The following is a 23301-nucleotide window of genomic DNA, read 5'->3' as shown; positions in this document are numbered from 1 at the left end:
CTAGGTTGCACTAGCCGTGGTCACGAGCTGACTGGAGTAACAGCGATGTCAATGTAGATAGGTGACAGCAGTTTTTTCATCTACCATCACTAGATTGTTCAACGAAAGTTCGCAACACAGCACTCACGGTATCCGTACACTTATCGACTGTTGATGCTACTGAACTTTGCTTGAATTGATTTATGACTGATTTCCACGCAGATGATAATTTTAATTATTCGTGTTACGACCCGGTTAATAATTTAAATAATGATACCTACAATGCCTTATCATATTTTGTACTGTTTTTGAGAAAATAAATAATTATATGTACAAGGAATGTCTACGCACTCAACGCACCGCTCCGCGGGCTGCGGGGGCGGTGCTGCGCATCGGCAACTGCGGCCGGTGGCGGACACCGGCATTCTTGTCCGACCGGCATCGACACTTACCGGCTTACAAATAATCCCTCCATTCTAAATTTTATCTGAATCTGTCCGTTGTTCATAACAGTTTTTATATTAAACCTATTAATACAGTCCACTAGTTTCATTGGCTATCCAGGACGTAACAGGAATGTTCAATCTACAAACGAATAAAACAATATAGACTTTAAATAAATTTAAGTAAAGCATATGATACAGTAGCACGTAATTTTAGGTACAGACCGACCGCCGTGGAGCACCTCACACCCACACACACATAATTACACTATTAATACAAGTCTTTGTCACACAGTATCATACCATGTTGCGCCCGTTATCTCCTGCTATCCTATCCACGATCTGAGAACAAAAATGGCAAAAGTTATCCTTACCTCGGTTAGTTTACCTTGGTGGTCTAGCGGTCTAACACACCGCTTTACGTCCGATGGTCGCGGGTTCGATTCCTCGCACGGCACAAACATTTGTATTCATGAGTATGATTGTTTGTGTCGGTCTGGGTGTTTTCTATGTATATTAAGTATGTATTTACGAAAAAAAAATATCTATGTATTTGTATCAGTTATCTAGTACCCATAACACAAGCTTTAGCTAGCTTAACTTGGGTCTAGATGGTGCTGTGTGAATTGTCCTGAGATTATTAATTCCTTAATCATTATCATTACATAATCATCATCATCATTACATAGTATAAAACAAAGTCGCTGTCGCTGTCTGTCCGTCACTATGTATGCTTAAATCTTTAAAACTACGCAACGGATTTTGAAGCCGTTTCTTTTAATAGATTGAGGGACTCGAGAGGAAGGTTTGTATGTATAATACATGTACACCCGGGCGAAGCTGGGACGAGTAGTTAGTTAATATTATAAACGCGAAAGTTTGTAAGCATAGATAGTTGTTTGTTACACTTTCACGTAAAAACTACTGAACGGATTTTGATGAAACTTGCAGTAATATAGCTAATACATCAGAATAACATATAGACTATAATTCCATAACATATAATGTAAATTGGGCAAAATATAATGATAAATGTCAGGTTAGTGTGATGCAGAGGAAATTGCGCGGGTCAGCTAGTTTTTTATAAATGATCAAATAAGCATTTACCATATGTACATACGTACCTTTACCTTACAAGTATTGTTTTTTTTTATTAATTGACGGCCTCGGTGGTCTAGCGGCTTAGCACTCCACCTTACTACCGATGGTCGCGGGTTCGATTCCACGCAAAAATCAAATCAAATCAAAAAGCAAATCAAGGGCTAGTATAAAATAAAAAAAATTACTCACCCCCCGTATGATAGGTAGATTAAGTAGACTTCCCAACACTGGGATCATTCTTAGGAAGTTAACTGCTGCAGGCAGGAAACCCCTGAAAATAACATAAAACACATTTCACATACAATTTCGTATATAAGTATCGTTTAGAAAAAGTCCATGGGTTTTTTATGGGAATGGGTATAAAAATTTACAATAAGATACCAAAGGATATACTGGAATTACACTTAAATAAATTCATAACATCTGTTAAATCATATTTACTGAGCAGAGCCTATTACTCACTAAACGATTACTTGAATGACGAGCGTGCATGGCAATAGTTGGTCCTGCACGGGATTTTCATTTAATGTTAGACTTTGACACCTATGTGAGTAATCATTGTAAATAAACTGGCTTTTAAAAAAAAAAGAAATCCAAAATAGTTTTTTGCCAGTTCTTCTCTGCCTAAGACTAAGAATATTAATGAAAATCATACCTGAACAATAAGAGGAATCCGTAGATCTCTGCTATCATGCCAAACATGGGCCAGCCCATGAGGACGACTATGATCCCCCCAAAGAATGCCACAGACGCTTTCACTTTGTGCCTTTGGAAGAAGAAGAAGAATGTCCGCTGCAGGCCTATGATGCAAGCCAGGCCGCTGATGAAGAGGATCTGGAGAATGGAGAATAATTTTGTTGATAACATTGCAAAGATTTGTACTTTTTATATACAATAATAATAATCTCAGGACAATTCACACAGCTAGGCCCAGTGCCATCTAGACCCATGTTAGGCTAACTAAAGCTAGTGTTATGGGTACTAGATAATTGATATAAAAACATAGACTTTTTTTCGTAAATACATAAAACACCCAGACTGATACAAACAATCATACTCATGAATACAAATGTTTGTGTCGTGCGAGGACTCGATTCCGCGACCATCAGAAGTAAGTGTGTAAACCTATATATATATATATATATATATATATATATATATATATATATATATATTTTTGACATTACATTAAAATATTTTCAGTTGAATGCTTACAATCTTTCTAACATTTTTCAGCATACAAGTGCTGTCTTTTCTTGCAAGAGATTGTGATTCAATTTCAGTCTTTATTAATTAACTACCCATTAAAGTCAACAAATAGTAACTCAAATAATAAAGGTAATTCTTCTAATTTCTAAGAAAGTTCCTTTCTAGGGGCAGGGGCGGATTGTGAATTAGTGGGGCGTTGTGCTAAATCTACTTAGGTGCCTACTTATCGTACCTAATTATATTACTCAAGAGTAAACCAGAAATTCCCCATTCCTTTTGATAAACCTTGAGATCAATCAACTCATGCAGGGTTGCCAACCTTATGATAGGTTTTTAACATTCTAGAAATTTTTGTTATATTCTAAATATTGTTTCAGTGGGGATTGGGCTGCAGCCCAAAAAGCCCTTAGGTAGATCTGCCCTTGTCTAGGGCTAGTACGGTGAAATAGGTCATCCTAATAACAAGCTATACCACCAAAGCTGTTAGACAGTCTACCTCAGTTTTGTTAGTTTTCTTCAAAAGTAGAGAGTTTATATAGATATTCATTATCTTTTTTATGAGCAAAGCCACTGATTTAAATTATCATATAAATGAATACCAGTCAGTAAAACTTCCTGGTGATCTTACAGCTTACCCGTGATCATGGCGGTTGAAACTACCGAAATATCGGGAACTCAATAAAAATAAAACATGGTGATTTACGAATTATACATGTAAATAAAGTACTCACATTGCCTATGGCCAGCAGGCCTTTATCAAACAACAATAATATTCCGAGAAAGAGAAACGTCATCCCAAACCCCACCAGGCCGACGCCGATCTCTGGAAATTATTCAATTATTATACTAAATTAATTATTATATAACCAAAAAATCTGCTTATAGTCTGGAAGACTAATTGCATGATAAAAATAAAAAAAATATTATATTAATAATTGGGCATAGAGCAGTAGTTTTTTCTTTATTAGCTTGTAGATGAAGTAGTTTTAATGGAAATAATCTTTATTCAAATAAACTTAATATAATTTTGAATAGTTGGATATTTTTTTTATTCTACCACTCATTTTTTAGGTCATCACAGAAAGAAACAATATATATATATATATATATGTATATAATAAAAGTCTTATAGATATAGATATAAAACTTTATTATTGTATATATTTTTTTTTCTTTCTCTGATGAGCTATGAATAGTAGAATTATAAGATCTTATTTATTTCTTTCATTCAATTTTTTATTTTGTAATTCAAATATAATTGTAAATATGTCATATATGCAAATTGAATATTAAAAAGTGATGTGTATTTTATAAATTGTATAATTTTTATATTTGTGTATCATTTTTCATTTTATATAAATTATATAGAATTATTCATCATGCTGTAATTTACCTCCATGTAACTATACATTTAAAAAAAAAAGTAGATAAGTGGCTTAAGTGGCCAGTTACTGGTGAGTTTACCCTACCTAACACAATGGTGGGTTAACAATAGAGCATTATAGGATGAGCATGAAGTCCAGGGCCGTGACTATATCCCTTTACTAACAATTCCCTCCACCCAAAAATATTAGTTTGTAATTGCAAAATTATTTATACAATCTTGAGCTCATTATATTATCTACAACAAATCTGTTGTGTTATTATTCACAGCCAGTAATTGTAGATTAAAATAATTACCTACAGATAATTGATACTATACGATTTTATCTTAAATATTTATCAATTTTAGTGTGTAAATATGACAATTAATATTATACATTTCAATATGTTTATCGCCTTTAAAATTAATATGACTTAACTAAGACTTATAGAAGATTAGTAACAATAATTTTCTAGATTATTTATAATGATTTACGAAAAAAATATTAGTGAGAAATAGTAAATATTTATTACGAAATGACTCTCCCTATACTGATTTTAAAATGTCTCATTCCATAAAGACCACTTACTTTGAACGTCGGATATTTCAATCATTTTGTAGTTTTACTAATTATCTGTAGATTTAATATATTTATAATCATAGAAATAATTTATTAAATTGTAAATAAATTAATACAACAAATTCATAACCTACAACTCCACGTCATTTTCGCATACAATACAATCAAAAATTGTCACTCTGACATTGACAGCCAGCAGAAACTATGACGTTGACACAAACAAACCACCGAAATCGATTGTAATTACATTAGTACTTTAATTGGAGAATTACATAAAAATACAAAAATTAAGTTACAACGTAAATATGTTGTTAGTAGATATAGTAAGGTGGCGCACCTTTATTGAAGGTACAACCTTATTGCGACCACATAATTTTTTTGGGGATATTTTGTGTGCCAAATTTATAATAATGACAAATAACAAACACAAATTACTTTCAATATATACCAATATACTCAATAAATAGTACTTATCTCTATTACCAATATTTAAATATTAATCGAATGATATTTTAAAAAAATCGTGTAGTAACACTGATTATGACAGTTGGGCTAAAAAAAACTTGTATCCAGAGCCCGAAAACGTATTAATAAAAAAAAAACAAACACAGATCATTGATTCAAACACAGACTATAGAAAATCATAACCTTCAAAATCAATGAAATCGGCGTCTGCCTTTAGTAATCTGCCATTTTGTTTTGTTTTATATCAGAATACCTAAGAATCTCGTTTATTTATGCCTAAAAGTTTATAAATAATATTAACATAATAAAAACTTTTAATGCTTATATGTAGCTTAATTTATACAAGTGTTTTAGTGAACAAATTTGGGGTTACAAGTTCTTGAATATAACCAAAGTTATTAATTTGTGATAATGGTTCGTGGAGCTGGCCGCGGTGGTCGAGGAATGCCAGGAAGAGGTGGTATGGGCCGGCCACCCTTCAACAGACCCCGAGTGTTAATGCTAAGGCCGCCCTTCGACCTAATTTTAGCAGAACCGGCTTTCCCAAGATGCAAGCCTGCGCCTGACGATTCTGCGTTAACACAAGTAATTTTCGTCTATATTTAACCTCGGTCTACTATGTCTTATGTGTTAACTAGAAAACCAACTATTAAAGACTATTTTCATTGAGATTAGATCCATATATTATTGAGTAGACTGCAGAATAGAATAGAAAATAATTTATTCAAATAAACTTACATGGAAGCACTTTTGAATAGTCATCACATTTTTTTTAATCTACCGCAGAGATAAACAATATTATTAAAGAAAGAAAGAAAGAAAAATATTTTATTCAGTGCAATGTAAAAATACAACATAAACAACAAAAGAAAAAAAAGAGCAAATAAAATTTATTAAATATTCTTAGCTTTTTATTTGTTTTTTTTCAAATTAAGTTTTTATTCTAATAATGATGTACTCATTAATAATGTAATAAAAGTTACCAACAAATACAATAACAGTTGAAACATTATTGTAACCCACTGATACTGACATAATGCTAAACAGGTCTCTATTATCTATACATATTAGTACATAAAGCAAAAATGTTGTACCCCTTTATATGAAATTTTGCAGATGAAGTAGTATGAAATTTCGCACACTTATCCATACATATAAATAAAATTGTAGTGTCTGTTTGTAATATTGAAATAACCGTTTTTTACTACATGCATATGAATATAAATGCAGTACATAAACCAAAATAACATTTTTTACAAGTTTTGTTTGTCTGTTTTTTACGACCGATGGTCGCGGGTTCAATTCCTTGCACGGCACAAACATTTGTATTCATGAGTATTATTGTTTATATCGGTCTGGGTGTTTTCTACGTATAATATGTATATATTTGTATCAGTTATCTATTACCCATAACACAAGCTTTAGCTAGCTTAACTTGGGTCTAGATGGCGCTGTGTGAAATGTCCTGAGTTTATTATTATTAATATAAGCATATTTGAATAGTCATTTTAAACTTGTTGCCACACACAACAACAATGCAGAATCACTTTCCAATAATGGTATATCGGAACCATTGCAATAAAACTTTAAAAAAAAGAGCTTATTCCTGCTTAAAAGTTCTGTAACATGCAATTCCCCTGGTGTTGTGGATGCTCATGAGCGGCAGTAATCACTTACCATCAGGTGAGCCCCGCAGGTTCATCTGTCCCCTATGAAAAATGTCTTATTTTTAGTGCTAGAATCAAAGTATAATATGACTATTCAAAAGTGTTTAAATTAAGTTTATTTTGAATAAAGATAATTTCCATTCTGTATTATTAGTTCATTAAGATACATGTTGTTAAATCTAAATGACATTGTTATTTATATCTTATGTTTTATACATACTATACAACAAAGTAGCTGTCTGTTCGTCCCTATGTAAGCTTAAATCTTTAAAACTACACAACAGATTTAAAATTTTTTTTCAATAGAAAGAGTGATTCAAGAGGAAGGATTATATATATAATAATACATGTACACCTGTGCAGCTTCGCACGTGTAGTGTAAATATAAATGTTTAATGATTGAAAATCATTTATTCAAATAAACTTAATTTAAGCACTTTTGAAAAAACAATTTGTTTTTTATCTACCACTCGAAAGCTGTCTCATCACAAGAAGAACGAGCAAGAAACAAGTGTGTTGCTCTTTTAAATATAAAAACAAGTCGCCGTTTGTATTTATTGACAGGCACTCCTCAAGAGGCATGCGGAGTTGTGTCCAACGCCGGCCGAACAGTCGGCCGTCCTCAGCCTCGTCACAAAACTGCAGACTGTACTCGACAACCTGGTGGTAGCACCTGGTGATTTTGCCGCTTGTGTGAGTAATTATTTAAATCATCATTGCCTTGCGCTTATACCATTATTGGTGTCGGCGCAGTATGTCATCCTATTGGGGGCTCAAGTATTACTTAAGCAGATTTATTACAATTATTTACCCCCCCCCCCCCGCATCCCCCTTGTCAGCAAAAGTAAGCAAAGCTCTTACCCCTCCCCATGCTTACGTAAACTTTTTTCAATTAATGTATTGTTTTTTTAGCAAAGACAATGTGTGGGTTGCCAAAAGTAACTATATAACTACCGATGACGTATTCATCATCTAGAGTCCTCCACCGCCCATGTCATCCAAAATAAGCAAAGCAAAGACGGGGTGTCTTGGTCGCCCCCCCATAGTGCTTACGTAATACTTGAACGGCCCCCTTCCACTGATCTCTATCAGTCGTCATATCTGAACATACTCTCTGTCAATAAAACGCAACACAAAATTAGTGTTTTTAGTGGAGCACCACCCATCCTATTTGTATCCGCGATATAACGTAGACTTAAAAAATCTAATCGATCGACGCAACGTACCTACATTTGGTTCAACAAATTTTGTAATTAATAGTCATTTACCAATTTTGTAATTAATAAAAAAAAAGTATAAAAAATTATAAACAACAAACAGAAAAAAAAGAGCAAATAACATGTACATATAATTAAACTAGATAAGATAGACAAGATAGTAAGCGAGATCTATCTTTTGTAGAAATGATAGATCTCGCTTATATAGATTACAGGGTCGTATGGTGAGTTGGTTATAAACCATAGTGCCTTAAGAATAGTCTTTACTTACTTATTTGTCTTTTTTGATATATTGAGGGTAATAATAAAAGATACACAAGTATTGTTATACAACACTCTTTAAGTGTTGATATGACACTACTCCCATTTTGTCCTGAAAATGCTTGATGTTGCTGTACCTTGTCTTCCCCTCCTTACATCCCTCTACTTTTTTTATTTACAAAAAAAATTGACTATATTACTAACAATTACCTTCCCTCCAGTTGTCCGGGGTAATGTAATGTAATGTAGGTTGGACTCCATTTTCCGCAATTGGCCTCTCATTTGGGCCGTTGTGCGTGTAGAGCCAGGCTACTAACGTAGCCAGCCAAGCTCCTCCCAGAAGCGCAGATGTCTCCTGGTGTCTTCGCAGGCTTCACGGAGCGATCTCACCATTCCGAGGATTTGATTACCTTGTGTGGCCACTGCTACGCACTCCAGGATTACGTGAGCAGCCGTTTCCTCGGTTATAAAGCAGCCCCGGCTCAGGGGACCGTCTGTAGCACCTACTGTGTACAGATTTTTGTTTAAGGGACAGTGGTTCGTCATTGTCCCTATCATTATTTTTATGTTGTGCCTGTCCAGATTAAGTAGGCGTTTTGTCATTCGTTGATTTGTTCTAGGAATTGCCACTTTTGATTGTTTGTTGGCGAATCCAGGATCGAAATTGTGAGAATGGTAATGGGAAGAGCGGGAGGGGGCCTTCTACCGTCATGCCTGATCCTCTTCTCGCCAACTCGTCCGCGGCATCATTTCCATATGATCCACTATGCGCTTTTTATTAGTTGTAATTTTGTTTTAATTATTATCATTAATATTTTAAATAGTGCCCTCTCTCTCCCCCCCTTTTATATATATATTTTTATAATGAAGTGCCCACCAAAAACCATGTCTCACGGTAGGACAAAATACATTAAAAAAACTGAGCCTGGAGCCATGTTTACACGGGCACTATTGGATGTAAAAAATGTTTATTTTATGTTTATTTTTTAATTATGGTAAAATAAGTTTAATTATATGTACATTTTATTTGCTCTTTTTTTTTCGTTTGTTGTTTATATTGTATTTTTTACATTGCACTGAATAAAATATTTTTCTTTCTTCTTTCTTTCTTTTATCCACTAGATGGTAACAGTTGTCCGGAGTTCCTAATATTCTTTTTTTTACAGCAATTAGAAGAAGTGAGGCAAGTTGGATCATATAAAAAAGGCACAATGATGGCGGGGAAGAATGTGGCAGATATTGTAGTTATAATGAAGACGTTACCCACCAAAGAAGCTGTGGAAGGTCTCTCCAACAAGGTAAGTTTAGTACAAAATATCATTATACAAAAACTAACGCCTACGTTAACTGTTTACGTCAGACGGGGCATTTCAGATGGAAGATGACAAGAAACTGAGCTGAGGTATTTTTTTTAATGTTGTACATATTTACAATAGCAATATATTTAAATTCAAATTCCAGAATAGAGTGACCCCAGGAAACCATCGTATAAAAAAATGAAAAAAAATACTAATCATGTGCTAACTGAACAGACCAGTCCCCACAAGATGTCAAGTTAATCTCCATCATTCCCCAACCATATTAGGAAACCATCGTGATAAATTTTGAATTTACTACGATGTGCATAACTGTTTCAAGACCTCATGATGTCATTTATATTATTTACAGCATTCCCCCAGGAAACCATCGTGATAAATTTCTGAATTTACTACGATGTGCTAACTGACCTGACCTCATGATGTCAAGTTAATCTCCACGCCATTCCCCCAGGAAACCATCGTGATAAATTTCTAAATTTACTACGATGTGCTAACTGACCTGACCTCATGCTCATCCTATCATCCTCCACTGGTGTCCTGCGGCGTAAATCATTAGCGTCATCTAATTTAAGTGCTATATCATCCATAAAAAAATGATTTCTGTACTGCAGTTTTTTTTTTCTATTTTAATTGGCGAACTGGCGCAATTCTATAAGCAGTTCTGTTGAATGTTGCTTGATTTGTAGGCGATGAAGTCAGCACCACTTCTGCCTTTCTACAGTATGTTCCTTCTCTTCAGTCTCTAAACTGTGTGAGAAGGCGCCAAACTCCAAGAGATCTGAAATAAAAATAGAAATAATCTTTATTGAAATAAACTCATTACAAGCACTTTTGAATAGTCATATTTTGATTCTACCACTCATTCGGAACGCAGATTCATCACAAGAAGAATGAGCAAGAAACTTGTGTGTTGCTCTTTTGAATAGTTTTTTTTATATAAATAATTACAGTATAACAAGAAAGAGGCATACGATAATCAACTTAGAAATCGCTACGCACTCATTATTAGTGTAATCAGATAATATCGTCAGTGCTATGGATTTTAAGTTTTTCTATAAAAACATTATTATCGTTAACGAATTCTTCAATTTTATAGTAAGCTTTTTTGCAAAGGAAATGTTTTATATATATATATTCTTTATTGTACTTTTAAATACAGTTGTAAACTTAAATATATACAAAGTGAGCAAAGGTGGACTTATCTCTAAAAGAGATCTCTACCAGTCAACCCAACAGTGAGGCATAACTATTAGTGAGAGGGTAACACATTGCACATGTGCAATTAACAATATTATGTTGAAATATCCTAAAGTTGAGAAAAAAATCATTTTTATATGACATTTAAATCTTTTTTCAGACAGATTTATAGCAGACTCTGGTATTTTATTGTAAAACCTTACGCAATTACCCTAAAACGAATTACTAACTTTAGTTAAACGACATTTAGGTAATATCAGTTTGTTATTGTGCTGCATGGATTATTATTATTATTATCATCTACTGTTAGTGCCAATTGATGTCTATTTTTGGTGGATTTGATTTTTGATGCTGTCACTTTTAGTGTCTACGACAAACCTAAGAAGAATATTATTCTTAGTCAAAAATACGTCAGTTTTAAAACATCTTACATGAAAAAGTTAATTAATAAAAGTTGCTCTAACAGTAAAAAAAATTGTTATTTTTTGATAAATACACTTGGTCTGTATATTTCTGGATGTGCCGCTTTATCTGTTCATGAATTGTTGGCGCATCAGGTACTTATGAATCTCTTCAAGTTTCGAGAGAGTTTTTTATGTAATTTCAGATACATAAAGTCGTCCTGATAAATCTTGGTTAGAAGAAAATAATAAATAGTCCGTTTTAACATCAAGGTAAATGAAGAGTTGAACAAGCTGATGCGCGCCGAGGGTGTGGGCTTGGTGAGCTGCGGCAGCCACGAGCGAGGTTTCACGGTGACGTCGACGGGCCCCGCCAGCGCGGCCGTCCGCGTCCTGGTCACCACACTTCACCAGAACCTCAGGAAGTTGGAACCTGAAGTATGGCTTCCAATTAATCTATACATATAAGTAAAATTGGAGTGTCTGTAATATTGAAATAACATAACGGGACATACACCAAAATAACATTTTTTACAATTTTTGTCTGTCTGTCTGTTGGTCTATTTGTTCCGGCTAATCTGAAATTGGTGGACCGATTTTGCCGGGACTTTTTTGGCAGGTAGCTGATGTAATGAGTAACTTAGGCTACTTTTATTTTAGAAAAATAAAGTTAAATTACACGCGTACGAAGTCGCGAGTACAGCTTAGAATAGATTTTTTTTTAATTAAGATCTATCACTCATTTCTATTCGGACTACTCTAATGATGTTGTCCGCAGCTGGTCTTTACAGCTTCACCGGACGATAGGGGGCGAATGCAGATGGTATTCCAAACCAAAGGAAGGACTTATGGAGCGGCTGTAGGCCAACTCCCGCCTGACGTATACGACTTCGAAAAATAGTCTCATCACAAGAAGACTGAGGAAAGACACTCCAATTTTAGAATAGAATAGAATAAAAAATCATTTATTCAAATAAACTTGCATTGAAGCACTTTTGAATAATCATTACATTTTTTTAATCCACCGCTCATTCGGCTCACTCATTTTATTTATATGCATAGATTATATGTACATATTCTTGTTTGCAGGTACATTTGGACTACAAAGTGATCAGCAGTCACTTGGCCGCCATCCGGCACAGTCGCTGGTTCGAGGAGAACGCACACCACTCGTCCATCAAGGTTCATATATAATATAATATATAAAATTCTCGTGTCACAGTTTTCGTTCCCATACTTCTCCGAAACGGCTTGACCGATTCTCATGAAATTTTGTGAGCGTATTGAGTAGGTCTAAGAATCGGCCAACATCTATTTTTCATCCCCCTAAATGTTAGGGGTAGTCCATTTTTTTCTTATTTTAAGGCAAAACAACGTTTGCCGGGACAGCTAGTATAATATATATTTTAGGATGGATAGAAAGGGAGAGGACGCCCCAATAAAAGATGGATGAATTGTGTGAAAGATGATATAAATAATAATAATAATATTTCAGAACAATTAACACAGCGCCATCTAGTCCCAAGCTAAGCAGAGCTTGTGTTATGGGTACTAGACAACTGATATAAATACATGGATACATTTTTTTTGTAAATAAATACATATTATACATAGAAAACACCCAGACCGATACACAATCATACTCATGAATACAAATGTTTGTACCGTGCGAGGAATCGAACCCACGATCATCGGATAGTAAAGCGGTGTGCTAAATCACTAGACCACCGAGGCTGTATAAAGAATAAAAGGAGAGTATGCTCAGATACGACGGCCGATAGAGATCAGTGGAAGAGAATGACATACTGCGCCGACCAAACATACAGACATAAAGACAAGGCAATGATGATGGTATTTTAACTAACAGATCCGGCGTTGCTGTGGCTAAGGTTCTTGAATAAAATAATATTGCGACTATAAATTGAGATGTAAGCTATCCTATCTTTCAAGTTGGATCAAATTGCACACAATGTGCAATCAAAATTGCAATTGGTTCAGTAGTTTAGGACAGTAGTTAGTCCATCGCGAACAAACAACGTGACGCGTCATCATCTGCTTCTTCCTTATCCCATTTATTTGAGGTCGTCGTAATATGTTTTTCTCTTCCATTCATCCCTGTTCGCAGTCATCGCGTTATTCACTCCCTGTCTCACCATATCATCTTTCACACAGTACATCCATCTCTATTTCGGCCTTCATCTGCCCTTATAACCATCCACATTCATATATAACACCTTCCTTAAAATATGATCTTCATTCCTACGCATTACGTGTCCACACCATGATAGACGATTACTCTTCAACCTCTCTGACACCGGCGCCACTTTCATACTTCAACGTGACACGTAATTTTTATATATAAAGTTATGTATATATATACTAGCTGTCCCGGAAAACGTTGTTTTGCCATATAAATTGATATCGCTATTAAAAAATAGGGGTTGGTGATAGAAGGGTGAAACTTTAGGGTTGTATATATTTTTTAATGTCACATAATATAAATTAAAAATTATGTCGAAATATTTTTTATGTGGTGATCGACCCTTAACAATTAGGGGTATAGAAATTAGTTATAAACCTAATCTCAGACTTACTACCAAAACGGCTTGATCGATTTTGATGAAATTTTATACGTATATTCACGTATAAAATTTCAAAATTATTCAACATCATTACAAAGTATAAAATAAAGTCGCTGTCGCTGTCCGTCCCTATGTATGCTTAAATCTTTTAAACACGCAATAGAGTGATTCAAGTGGAAGGTTTATATATATAACACATCTACCCGGGCAAAGCCAGGGCGAGTAGCTAGTACTATATAAAGATATTATAATTTTCAATCCTAAATTATACTTTTTAATAGGTGTTAATAAGACTGCTGCGTGATATGTGCGCGCGGCACACAGGACTCGAACCCCTCACCCCGTGGATGATCGACCTGCTGGCGCACCACTGCATCATGAACAACCCCGCGCGCCAGGCGTTACCCATCAACGTTGCATTCAGGTAATAATAGAAATAGAAATAATCTTCATTCAAATTAACTTAATATAAGCACTTGATTATTACATTTCGCAGGTTCGATTACTCGCATGGTGCAAATATTTATGAATATATATACGGTGCAAATATTTATAATATAATTCATGAATATGATTGTTTTTATCGCTCTGGATGTTTACTATGTATTTTTTAATCTTATTCTATGTATTTATAACAAAAAAATATATCTAAGTATTTATATCAGTTGTCTAGTACCCATAATACAAGCTCTGCTTACCGTGGGACTAGATGGCGCTGTGTTAAGTGTCCATAAAAAAACATATTTCAATTTTTTTTTACTTTATTCAAATAAATTTAATATACTTTTGAATAGTCACATTTTTTTTATTCTACCGCTCATTCGGAATGCAGACTCATCACAAGAAAAATGAGCAAGAAACTTGTGTGTGTTCTTTTAAATAATTGTTGTTCTAAGTAAATAACAAGGATTAGGCATGCGACAATCAACATTGAAACCGCTACACACTCAATCTTTGTGTAATCAGATAATATTGTCACCGCTATGAATTTTTAGGTTTTCTACAAAAATATTATTGTCATTTATAAAGTTTTCAATTTTATAATAAGCATGATAAGATGAGAATAAGGTTAGGTCAAATTGACCAAGAATTCATCACGATAGTTTCCAGGGGGAACCGCGTGGAAGTCAACTTGACATGGTACATTGCTAGCAATAAGATCATCAGTCCACATCACTAACAAATCCCCTTTCCACCAAGATGATATGGCTAGAAAGTATGGACACGTAATGCGTAGGAATGAAGATCATATTTTAAGGAAGGTGTTACATATGAATGTGGATGGTTATAAGGGCAGAGGAAGACCGAAATAGAGATGGATGTACTGTGTGAAAGATGATATGGTGAGACAGGGAGTAAATAACGAGATGACTGCGAACAGGGATGAATGGAAGAGAAAAACATTACGACGACCACAAATAAATGTGATAAGGAAGAAGCAAATGATGAGCTACTATTGTTTGTGTTGTGTTGTAGACGCGCGCTGTCCCTGGTGGCCGGAGGTCTCTTCCTGCCGGGGTGTGCAGGGCTCCCGGATCCTTGCGAGGCGGCCCACGCACGCGCTCACACCGCACTAGACCTCGCTGCTCAGGACGCCGCAGCCGCCACCGCACAAACGTTAGTACTATTGTTATCAGTCCGAACTGACGGTAGATTTGACATATTATAAGTCTGTAATAGACCTACATGAATAAAGATATTTTGAATTTGAATTATTAGATATAGTAGTACTATACGACGTAGACTGTATCTTATTGACACAAGCTACGGGGGGTAGACCAATGAACCAAGTTTGCCTCTGTAATATCTGACTTATACTCGTGATTATTACTAATATTGTAAATGCGAAAGTGTCTGTCTGTTAAACTGTTTAGCAGTGAAAATGTAAAATTCTAATACAGTGCAACCACTGTAATTTTTATTATATAAACTATAATGAAATGAGTGTTTAACACTGAATGAATGAAAATTCGTTCAGTTTTAACACTCATTAAATAATATTAAGATGCATGAATGGTTAATTTAACTAATATAATTTTAAGAAATATTTAAACTGTATTTCAAATATAAATATTTTTTGTATGTTAGTTTGTAAGATATATATTTTATATTTTATCTGTACATCTATTCATCACCATCATCATATAAATAAAATTAGATTGTCTGTCTGTAATATTGAAATAACCGTTTTTTACTACATGCATATGTATATAAATAAGGTACCCCAAAATAACATTTTTTACAATTTTGTCTGTATGTTTGTTCCGGCTAATCTTTGAAATGGCCGGACCGATTTTAACGGGACTTTTTAGGTAGCTGATGTAATAAGGAGTAACTTAGGCTAGTTTTATTTCAGAAAAAATCTTTTAATTAAAAAAAATAAAGGTAAATTCCACGCGGACCAAGTCGCGGGAACAGCTTATATAGGGCCATAAAGTAGCTCGAATTAAATAAATTATTGCATTAAACAGTTTCACCCCAACCCTAAAGCTATTTATTATGTTAAAAACCCTTAAACAGGTTGCTACGCGTGGTCGCTCGCGGCGGTCACCGCTACGTACTAGGGCTGCAGGCCTTCGAAGGTGGTAAAGACATCTCCACGGAGATCACAGTCTGGGACGGCGTAGTGGTCTCACCGCTCGCGCCTGCTTACCAGGAGACTCCTGAACCTATGGATACTGATGATAAAGGTACAATCAACAGTGTTAGGGAGGCATTGCCCCCTCCGATCGATCCCCCGTACTATTCCTCTCCGATCGATCTCCTGTCCAATTCCTCTCCGATCGATCTTCCGTCCAATTCCTCTCCGATCGATCCCCCGTCCAATTCCTCTCCGATCGATCTCCCGTCCAATTCCTCTCCGATTGATCCCTCGTCCAATTCCTCTCCGACCGATCAATCGCTCGTCCAATTCCCCTCCAATCGATCCCCCGTCTAATTCAAACGGGGGTCAAAACTATGACAGCCTGAGTCGAGGTTCGAACCCCTAGCAGTGCCCTCGGATTAAAGTCGTATCTATCAGGCGCGAGTTGGTCTTCAACCGCTCCATAAGTCCTTCCTTTGGTTTGGAGTACCATCTGCACTCGCCCCCTATCGTCCGGTGAAGCTGTAAAGGCCAGCTGCGGCCAACAGCATTAGAGTAGTCCGAAAAAAAATATTATTTACTTAGTAAAGGAAAACCAAGGCCGACTATACATAAATAGAATCAATTATTAAGATATATTTTTTTATTTCAGATGACGATGGAGTACAAGATGGCGTGGCCGCCTGACATTACTAATATGAGTGGTCTCATTAACACAAGAATTATAGTATTATAATAAATTTATAAATTACTGCCATTGTGTTTATTTAATATTACATACCTGTAGACCTTTGTTTACCGACGTTTAATCGTTGGTGTGTTTAATCCTTGTTAATATCTATTCAAAATTTGAAAATAATTTATTCTTGTAGGACATTTTAGCCGCTTATGAACGGCAATTTTTTTTATATTATATTTTTTTCCCTAACATGTCTTATGGAAAGTGTATAATATGAATGTGGATGGATGTAAAGGGAGGGGACGCCCTAAGAAAAGATGGATGGATTGTGTGAAAGATGATATGAATAAAAGAAGAGTATGTTCAGATATGACGACCGATAGAGAGCAGTGGAAGAGAATGACATACTGCGCCGGCCCCAAATAATGGGATAAAGGCAAGGCAATGATGATGATTTTTTCCCTACCGTCCAGTTCAGTATATCAATTGAGAAGAACTGGCAAGAAACTCAGTTGAATTACTTATTATTTTTTTTAAAGCCAATTCATATATAGGTGTCTATGTCTAATATTAAATGAAAATCCCGTGCATGAACAACTATTGCAATGCGCGCTCGTCTTTCAAGTAATCGTTTAGTGAGTATTGGCTTTGCTCAGTAAATATGATTTACCACATGTTTTGAATTTATTTAAGGGTAATTCCTTTGGTATCTTATTTTAAATTTTTATACCCATTCCCATAAAAGACCTATTGCTTTTTCTAATAGATATTTACTAAACATTTCTATATTTTAATTTTGTTAATTTCTACATCGTTTTTTCTAATACCATCATAAAAATTGAATTATTTACTAATAGGAGGCCTTATGCGCTGGCTATTATATAAATAAAGTATTTATAGAAAAAAACAGATTACTTATAATTTTTTATTCCTCATATTACAGAAGGTACAGGAATTAAAAAATAAACTGTTTCAAAACTTTTTCACCATAAATTTCCTCTTACGTTTCGATAAAATGTCATTGCCCGGGTACAAACCGCAGACTCTAGTAGTTACTGAAAGTTTTTTAAGTTTCTCGCCCAATAATCGATCTTTCATAAAATCTTGAGTTAAACCGTCGCCATACACAAATTTTCGAGAAGTCGATGAAATGGCGGACACTTCACTCGTTTTATGCTTGCTTTGTTCAACGTAATTCGAATGGGATTTTCCATATATATCTATATGTTGGATTAAATTCAGAAACCCGCATTTTTTATATTTATTCATAATAGTTTCCTCATAATGTCCACAGTCATTTGAATTGAGTAATGTTGTAGTTCCTGTTTCTCTTGACTCGGTTAATTCACTCAATTTCATTTTGCTATTTCAACAATGCGACACCATATTCAAATAGAACTTAACGAAACCAATAAATTTTAAATGAAATATTGCCAAATTTTAAATTAGACGCCATAATATGTGTTACCATAATTCTACTAAATCCTACTAAAATAATTGATATTTATTAATTTTCAACAGACTGCCTCTAAAACAATGATTTTCTTTATTTACAAATCTATAATACTAAAAATAAATATAGGGTTATAGAAATAAATAGATAATTCCTGGATTAGTTTGTTATTGTCATAATAATTTGTATAACAAATCAAATACGTACACAATTAAAAAATTTAGAAGTACGGCATTTTGTAAACTTGCAACACTGTTCAATAAATCTTATTGGTCTGATCGAGCAGCCAATCGGAAAGCTTAAACTTCGCTCAATAATTTGATTGACTTGATTTGTCAGAAACGTAAAAACATCGATCTATTTTTAATTTTATGGTCTGTTAAAGAAAACTGGAATAAAAATATAGTGCGATATGTTGAACGGCCTTCGCGGTGTATCTCCTTCCTCGGAAACGATGTCGGAAAGCACTCTGGAAAGAAACCGCGCCGAAAAAGCATTATTAACGAGAACTGCAACGCAGACTCAAGTTTACAGTAAATCTGGCGTCAGGAATTATTCTGATAAAAACGGGAATGATGTTATTAAGTCGGTGCATAAAGGGAGAAAGACTTTCGCATTCTGGACCCTGGTTGTGTTACTGTTTGCACTCGCTATTGGAAATTTGATTTTAATATTTACAATTTTGGCCGTGCTGCGACTTGGTCAAGGTATTTTCTTATTTTTTTATTAAAGTTATGAACTCTAGTGGAGATTGATATTACTACTATTATATGAATGGTTGACAGAGGGAACAACGTTGAGGTCGTCTTTATATTATATCTTACACAAATTCTGTTGACACCTTTGCTAATTTACCATTACTAACAATCGCTTCTCTCATTTTTTAATATTTAATACTAGTGATCCGCTCCAGCTTCGTACTGGTGCAATTGTAGATATTTTTTAGTATTAATGACACATAAATGTGTATTAAAAAATAAAAATATGTTGAGAGATAATGACATAAATGTGTATAAAAGAACAAAAATATGTTGAGAGAAAATATTTGTTTGTTGTTATGAGTCATGTTTGCGAGAAGAAATAAATAAATCATATTATTATTATTATTATTGTTTGTAATGGATAAACACTGAAATCTAGTCTAGTCCAGACAAGTCTTAAACTAAGCGGAGCTAGTATTATGGTATACATGTACAACAATCCAGATAGAGGCTAAATGTAGGAGAAAAGAGTTGAAAATACATTTTATTTTCTGAATACATATATAATATATTATACACACCTAGTACAATATTGCATTAAGTCAAATTAAATTTTAAATTTAGTGCCATAGAGTGTATTGTCTAAAGTTTGTAATTTTTTAATTAATCCAATACTATAACTAGGTGTATATAAAAAAATAATTTAAAAATAAAAATATTTAATGCAGGGATTAAAGCTTGTGGATTCCAGCTATCACAAGTAAGGTTGTGTGCTGGTATGATAGACTATAGAGTTCTTAATTTAAATTACATGTATTTTAACATTTAAATTAAGAACACCAAACTAAATTAAAATTTAATTCAGAAATCAGTGTGCTAAACTGATAGACTAACTAGTTCTTAATTTAAATAATATGTCATTGTAACATTTAAATTAAGAATTCCATACTAGTATATATTTAATTCAGAAATAAGTCGGTATTCTAAACTGATAGGCTACCAAGTTCTTAATTTAAATAAATTAAATTTTAACATTTAAATTAAGAACTCCATACTAAATTAATATTTAATTAGGTATGGAGAGCATGGAGTTCCTTCCTGAACACAATGCAGTGAAGTTCTTCGGTGCTACAGACCTGGAGCATGTGTATAAGAGAGATGGACTACTGGAAAGCTATAAAGACACACCAATGTCCATATCAAGTGAAAATGGATCTGTTCTTTTCAATTTGCAGACCAGGTAAGGTAATCGTGAATTAATGTAAAAGTTTCAAATTCAAATTCAGTTTTTATTAATTGACACAAAATTACAATCAATCTAACAAAAATATTTTATTAAAAGTTTTAGTGTGTCCTTTAGGCACATAGGACTCCTCCAGCATTTTCCATGTGTTCCTATCTTTTGCCAATTGGAGCCACAGTGGACCGGCAATCTTTCTAAGGTCATCAGACCATCTTTTGTACTGTCTTCCTCTTTCTCATTTCATTTGATAACGGGGAATCCACTCAATTACAGTTTTTGTCCATCTCCTATTTCCCCTTAGTGTGTGACCAGTCCACTTCCACTTCAACCTTTTAATTTTATTTGTGACTTCGTCCCAACCTGTGATAACTCTTATGTCCGCCACTCTCTTTCTATCTCTCCTGTTATAACCCAACATACTTCTCTCCATACTCCTTTGGCATGTTACAAGTTTTTGCATATTTTCTTGGTCATTGCATGTTTGACATTCGTATGATACCAATACTGGTAAGATACAGGTATTAAAAAGTTTCTGGTTAGGTAAAATTTATATATATATATATATTATTGCACTTAAATAAATTTTTAAGTGTGTTAAATATTATAAATGCAAAAGTTTATAAGTATGGATGTGTCTTTCACACAAAAACTACTGAACGTATTTTGATGAAACTACAGCAATATAGCTTATGCATCAGTATAGCACAGGCTATAATTTTTATTGAAACGCAACGCAGGTGGAACCGCGAGTACAGCTAGTATTTAATACAAACAAACAACTTTTGACTTTATAACATTACTTGCAGGCTGTCTCGCTCTGACACGAAGCTATCAGTGAACACGTCGGGCGTGTTCGTGCGCGGTGTGAGTGGTCTCCAACTCCTGGACCCTGACTCGGGGGAGACGGTGTTCAGTACCAGCTCCTCACAGATGAACCTGCCCGACGGTGTCAATAATATACAAGCTAAAGTAAGTTATATGAAGATAATCATTGCAGCATTTGAATTTTCCCTAGGCCTAGGCCCCTCTTCCCCACTGGATACCCTGGGCATGTGCCCAGGGCCCCACGATGGATTGGGGCCCCCTAGTCTAGTCGAGTCCCTACTCCATTACCAAACCATAACCGATAGCTTTTTGTTAATTTTCTTATAAATGTCTATCAAGAACTTGTACCCCTCATCACATAACGCCTTTTTAAAATTATTTTTACCAGGTTGGTTTTGAAGGTAGGACCCCATATACATCTCTAAAGAGACATGTTAAAAAATGACTTAGATAGTTTTTTTTCTAACAAAATATTGCTTTATTACTATGGTCATAGGGTCATATATATACTAATGTGCCCAGGGCCTCTAATAGGTGAAAGACGGTCCAGTATGGGCATTAGGAGATAAGTCACATCCAGTGAGGTGCTACCTCATTTATTTTCTTCAAATGTTGGCTCTAGACAAGCCAGCAATTCATATTTGGGAGAATAGAGGAGACAAATACTTTTATTCGCACAATAAACTAAATTTATCTAATCTTTATAACACAAAATTCATTGAAGAGCACCTAAAATTCTTCTACAACACCTGACCAAGGAAAACATCACAAACATATGACTAACACTCAAAATTAAATATACACGTTCCAGCAATTATCAACGAAGAGAATAACATCCCCCGTCGACGAGGACCTGCTCCTCCGTTCAAATACATCAGCCCACCTTCGAGGAGCCGAAGGCACGCATATGGAGTCAAAGGAACTGCTATGGAAAGCCGACCAGGACATCTACCTGAAGTCCATCAACGGATCAGTGGTGCTGAGTGGAAAGGAAGGTGTTTTTATAGATGTACGATACTTGCCTATAGCCTTACCTCTGAATAAAACTGATAAATCCGCAACGGGACAGTTCAAAGTGTGTGTGTGCATGCCACAAGGGAAGTTATTCAGAATAGCAGTCCCGACTGGTCAGAAAGTGTCATGTTCTCATATAAACATGACGGCAGATTTAAATCCGTGTATATAATGTGTAGGTTTTAAATGTTAAGTCCGGCCGCTCAGAGTTTGCGTTTCTGACAGATCGGGATCGGTTGACGATGTAGAATAGAATAGAATAACATTTATTACATCACACATCTCAACACAATAAAAACGATGCCGACAGCTGCATATAAATTATTATATAAGATAAACGTAAATAAAAAACAATTCATTAAATTAGAGATGAAATCATTATATAAAAAAAATATATATAACTTTGAACTGACGTACAATTGACTGAGTTTTTTATAAATAAAAACATTATAAATTTAATAATTATTCCTACTTGCAATATACGTATTATTTTGGGCTAAAACTATTAACTACTAGCTGACCCGCGCAACGTCGTCTGCATTACACTTACTTAATTAATTTATATTTACATTTTTACATGATATTTACATTTCGCTAAATTTAAATCATATCTGTTTTAATTATACTCTGTTATTCTGATGTATAATCTATATTACTGTAAAGTTTAAACAAAATCCGTAGAGTAGTTTTTGCGTGAAAGAGTAACAAACAACCATACTTACAAACTTTCGCGTTTATAATATTTTGAAGGTTATTTGGTCACATTACAAAAACAAAAACATAACCTTAAAACAGCGCAGTTTGATGTGATTTGACTTTTTGCCGTAAATTGTACGTCAGTTCAAAGTTACATCGCCCATACGATCCCGACCTGTCTGAAACGCAAACTCTGAGCGGCTGCACTGTAGTAGTGACATTTAATTAGTAAAGAGCCAAAGGTTGGTCATAGTTCTTTCCAGGAAGTCCGAGTTTTCATTACCAGAAACACCAATATGTGATGGTATCCATATCAAATCAA

The 23301-nt window shown here is 34.5% G+C and overlaps 3 protein-coding genes across 3 annotated transcripts; 2 read left to right on the top strand and 1 right to left on the bottom strand.

Annotated features, from left to right (window-relative positions):
* Positions 1 to 585: 585 nt before the first annotated feature.
* LOC131850290 (vesicle transport protein GOT1B) lies at positions 586 to 4819 on the bottom strand. Its single transcript, XM_059200500.1, has 5 exons — positions 4685 to 4819; positions 3464 to 3555; positions 2179 to 2357; positions 1713 to 1794; positions 586 to 764 (listed from the first exon to the last, which is right to left on the bottom strand). The coding sequence occupies exons 1-5, from the start codon at positions 4707 to 4709 to the stop codon at positions 720 to 722; spliced, it is 423 nt and encodes a 140-aa protein (XP_059056483.1). The 5' UTR covers positions 4710 to 4819; the 3' UTR covers positions 586 to 719.
* A 464-nt stretch (positions 4820 to 5283) lies between these two features.
* On the top strand, positions 5284 to 17121 carry LOC131850218 (interleukin enhancer-binding factor 2 homolog). Its single transcript, XM_059200388.1, has 9 exons — positions 5284 to 5725; positions 7372 to 7500; positions 9452 to 9583; positions 11476 to 11640; positions 12292 to 12384; positions 14066 to 14208; positions 15261 to 15401; positions 16305 to 16474; positions 17021 to 17121. Exons 1-9 carry the CDS (start codon positions 5552 to 5554, stop codon positions 17053 to 17055), a joined length of 1182 nt encoding a protein of 393 aa, XP_059056371.1. The 5' UTR covers positions 5284 to 5551; the 3' UTR covers positions 17056 to 17121.
* Positions 17122 to 18849: 1728 nt separating this feature from the next.
* On the top strand, positions 18850 to 22954 carry LOC131850251 (uncharacterized). Its single transcript, XM_059200421.1, has 4 exons — positions 18850 to 19207; positions 20276 to 20441; positions 21251 to 21413; positions 22081 to 22954. The coding sequence occupies exons 1-4, from the start codon at positions 18913 to 18915 to the stop codon at positions 22453 to 22455; spliced, it is 999 nt and encodes a 332-aa protein (XP_059056404.1). The 5' UTR covers positions 18850 to 18912; the 3' UTR covers positions 22456 to 22954.
* Positions 22955 to 23301: the final 347 nt, after the last annotated feature.

This window comes from Achroia grisella, unplaced genomic scaffold (assembly GCF_030625045.1).
Source record: "Achroia grisella isolate CSIRO2021 unplaced genomic scaffold, CSIRO_AGI_Agris_v1 utg719, whole genome shotgun sequence".
Taxonomy (NCBI): domain Eukaryota; kingdom Metazoa; phylum Arthropoda; class Insecta; order Lepidoptera; family Pyralidae; genus Achroia; species Achroia grisella.
This window is presented reverse-complemented; position numbering and strand designations above follow the sequence as displayed.

Coding starts and splice junctions, on each gene's coding strand:
- LOC131850290 (XM_059200500.1), bottom strand. CDS start 4,709: ATGATTGAAATATCCGACGTTCAAA. Junction 2,358..3,463: donor GCCTGCTGGCCATAGGCAAT/GTGAGTACTTTA, acceptor TCCATTCTCCAG/ATCCTCTTCATCAGCGGCCT. Junction 1,795..2,178: donor GGATTCCTCTTATTGTTCAG/GTATGATTTTCA, acceptor TGTTATTTTCAG/GGGTTTCCTGCCTGCAGCAG.
- LOC131850218 (XM_059200388.1), top strand. CDS start 5,552: ATGGTTCGTGGAGCTGGCCGCGGTGGTCGAGGAATGCCAGGAAGAGGT. Junction 5,726..7,371: donor ACGATTCTGCGTTAACACAA/GTAATTTTCGTC, acceptor ATTTATTGACAG/GCACTCCTCAAGAGGCATGC. Junction 16,475..17,020: donor TATGGATACTGATGATAAAG/GTACAATCAACA, acceptor TTTTTATTTCAG/ATGACGATGGAGTACAAGAT.
- LOC131850251 (XM_059200421.1), top strand. CDS start 18,913: ATGTTGAACGGCCTTCGCGGTGTATCTCCTTCCTCGGAAACGATGTCG. Junction 19,208..20,275: donor CGTGCTGCGACTTGGTCAAG/GTATTTTCTTAT, acceptor ATATTTAATTAG/GTATGGAGAGCATGGAGTTC. Junction 20,442..21,250: donor CTTTTCAATTTGCAGACCAG/GTAAGGTAATCG, acceptor CATTACTTGCAG/GCTGTCTCGCTCTGACACGA.